Source organism: Microtus ochrogaster, chromosome 18 (genome assembly GCF_000317375.1).
Source record: "Microtus ochrogaster isolate Prairie Vole_2 chromosome 18, MicOch1.0, whole genome shotgun sequence".
Lineage (NCBI taxonomy): Eukaryota > Metazoa > Chordata > Mammalia > Rodentia > Cricetidae > Microtus > Microtus ochrogaster.
In genome coordinates, this window is record NC_022020.1 from 43,660,099 (window position 1) to 43,663,396 (window position 3,298).

The following is a 3,298-nucleotide window of genomic DNA, read 5'->3' on the forward strand; positions in this document are numbered from 1 at the left end:
CAAACAAACCAAGAACTCTGAACCTAATATCCTTTGTTTACGTTTTCTCCTGACCATTATCCATAACAACTTGTAACCAACATTCTAAACAAAGGCAGACATCCATAATTCAGGGTTTTTTGGGGAGGGGGGATGTGGCGTAGTTTTCCAGGCTACTTGCTATTGACTGAGGACATTGGTAATCTATCTTATTGGGACCTAAAGAAAATTTAGAATTATGATCAAGTCCTGACTGGAGTATACTGTGGGGCTTGATCATCTCAGCTAGCAGTCTTGAAACTGTTCTGGATGTAGAACTCAGACATCTAGGCCTCTATTCCTACCAGAGATTTCTCGGGGGATCTTCCTTGATCCAAACCTTTTTGAGACTAGGTTTCTCTGTGTATCTTTGGCTGTTCTGGCAATCACTCTGTAGACCCGGCTGTCCTTGAACTCAGAGAGATATGCCTGCCTTCCAAGTGTTGGGACTAAAGGTGAGTGTATTGTGTTCAATACCTGCATGTACTGTATAACTTAGAATAGTATATTTAAGATTAATACTGTTTTAAAAACCGGTTGACAACCTGCGCTGCTTTTGCTCTAGGGCGCCCAGGAACGCATAGACAGCCTGCGGAGGACCGGCGCAATCCACGAGAAGCAGACTGCTGTGTCAGTGGAAAACTTCATCGCTGAGCTGCTGCCCGACAAGTAAGAGGCGCAGGGCACCCTGGGAATCAACACAGCCGTGTCTGGAGTCTCTAGGTCCTCACATGGAACACCTAGAGAAGGTGCCTCCTTTTTTGAGCCAGAGTGGGGAGTCTGCTCCAATAGTGGGACTGTCCCGTGCTTAGCTGGCTCTCTGTCCTTACTTTTCTCTTGTAACTGAGCAGTGCAGAGCCATGCCTGCCTCTCAAGCTGTGCTGACAACCACTTGATACGTTAGGACTGAATGTAGGAAACATACTACGTGTCAGAGTGGCCAGGTCTAATAGAGCCCTGGGAGTAAGCAAACTGCTCCCATGTGACTCACAGTGGTGGAAGATGGGCAGGAAGACTTGATAGTACACACAGGCTGGAGATGCATAGTACTATGTGCGTAGCTTTACAACGCCTCTGGAAGCTCAGTTCAGCATTGTTCTTGAGGGCTCTATGTCTCTATGTTTTTAATAGATTTTTTTTTCCTATGGGAAAGCCTGTTTGGATATGCTGAGTTACTTTTTAATAAACAGACGTGCTTTGGTGAATTCTAATTTTATTTATAATCTCACGGTGTTGTGTTAATTTTTTGTTTACTTGTTGCCTAGCATTTTGTAACCATAATTTGCAAAATGTGGCCTCTACTGAGCTGTAAACATCTGCCAGGGAGAGCAATCAGTTAAAGGGGAAATCATCTCAAAATGTGCTTGCCAGGTGAAAGAAGTAGAACCATATAGACCTGGTTAGTGCTCTTCAGATACTGTCGTTCGTTAATGCAGAGTTGGAAAAATTAGCCTGTTGTCTTCTTCCACATAAGAATAATGCCAGTGTAAGTATTCTGAGATGAACAGGTCTAGACTTTGGTGTTAGTTTTGGACATGTTAAGTGCACAAAAATGTTAACTACAATGTGTTAAGCATCAACTTCATTGTGGCTTGACTGGTGATGGTAGGCGGTCTCTTTGTGGCTTCTGAATCTAGTGTGAACCATTCTCTGCACTGGGAAATATTTGGGACCACAGTCCATCACGTTCCTCTCACCTTGTCTTATACACGGGAAGAAAAGATGGAGATGAGATCCCTAGTGACCAAAAGTGATCAGCTGAGATTCTCCCCACCCCTGGCCCCAGTTGTGATCCTGTTAAAGGACTTTATGAAGAAGAGGGAAATATGAAAGTTCCCTTAGCCGGCAGGGCCAGGGACCGAAATGGAAGGGCGTTGGGCACATGGCAGGGATTGCAGGTTCACAGAGGGGATGGGAAAGCACGTTCCCAGTTGCAGTGTCTGGTGGAGGTGGTGCTCTTTAGAGGTTGACTGGATTTCTGATGTGTGTGGCTTAGAGACTGCTGGGCTTGTAGGGCAGCTTCCCAGGACACAAAGGTGCAGTCTCCACTTGGGTCAGTGCAGTATCCGGATGGACACTGCCCACAGCAGGCAGAACGAGGCAAAACAAGGTATAACTGAGCTTGGCTGCACTTTCTTGAACGAGATTTTGTTAAAACAAAATATGAGATTTTGATTAGTAGTCAAGTGGAATAAATATTATTTAGTACTCATGAGTTGAAATGTTAAGATGTGAATATTGAGACATTTCAAAGTATCACTTTAATATTCTGTGGAGTTGCCTATGCTGCCTTGTGTCTTATTTAGTGGTTTTTTTAAACGTGTTATTTCCTTATTCATTTAGTGGTTCTTTGTGCTTTTAAAATCTACTTATTTTGGGGGCTGGAGAGATGGCTCAGTGGTTAAGAGCATTGCCTGCTCTTCCAAAGGTCCTGAGTTCAATTCCCAGCAACCACATGGTGGCTCACAACCATCTGTAATGAGGTCTGGTGCCCTCTTCTGGCCTTCAGGCATACATGCAGAAAGAATATTGTATACATAATAAATAAATAAATATTAAAAAAAATCTACTTATTTTTTAAAAAATGGAGTCATTGAACAAACAACCTTGTCCATGCGCCCTTAGTGCTTACATTCAGGGTTGTTTCATATTTCTGGGAGCTAGAATTCTGATGCTATCCCAGTTATCTTAAGTGTGTTCCTGGTGCCTTGGGTTTTATAATCTATGGTTAAGTATCTGTCATGAGTGTGCTTTCAAAGGCTGGCTCCTGGCTACAGCTGTGACTGGAAGGTTTCACGTTCATGAGGCTCAAGCACACAGTTGTTTCCTCTGAACGAGTTTATTTCCTGATTTAGTAACATTGTTAGATGGTTGCATGCTGGTGAGAGATGGTATTACAAATTTCCCCATATTTTAGCAAGTATAATTTAAAAATATTACCTGCAAGAGGCTCTTTGCATATTCTGGTAAGTCAGCTGTGTATTTGAGAACCCCCATTCCCGTCATCCCCTGCCTTAGTTCTGTTTCCTTTTTTGTTACTCTCTTTCTACCTTCTTGAAATTAAGACAATAAAGTAATTTTAGTTTTACATTTATGGCTTGTCCATGTGCAAACTAATTAGACATTTTCTTTCTGGGAACTGTGGTACTTTAGTCTGAACAGTGAGAGGGAACTTGCTTTGCCATTTTGTATCTTCACTCTCATTTTATCTAGCGTGTAAACAGGGTGCTGCCCCCGTCCACTCTCATTTTATCTAGCGTGTAAACAGGGTGCTGCCCCC

General features: G+C 42.9%; 1 protein-coding gene across 2 annotated transcripts in view; it reads left to right on the forward strand.

Annotated features, from left to right (window-relative positions):
- Prrc1 (proline rich coiled-coil 1) overlaps positions 1-3,298 on the forward strand; it is a 30,354-nt gene that overhangs the window by 21,446 nt on the left and 5,610 nt on the right. For both annotated transcript variants that reach the window (XM_026783632.1, XM_005356126.2), the window contains exon 7: positions 584-687. In XM_026783632.1, coding sequence (XP_026639433.1) covers positions 584-687 — 104 coding nt within the window. The remainder of the gene's footprint in view (positions 1-583; positions 688-3,298) is intronic.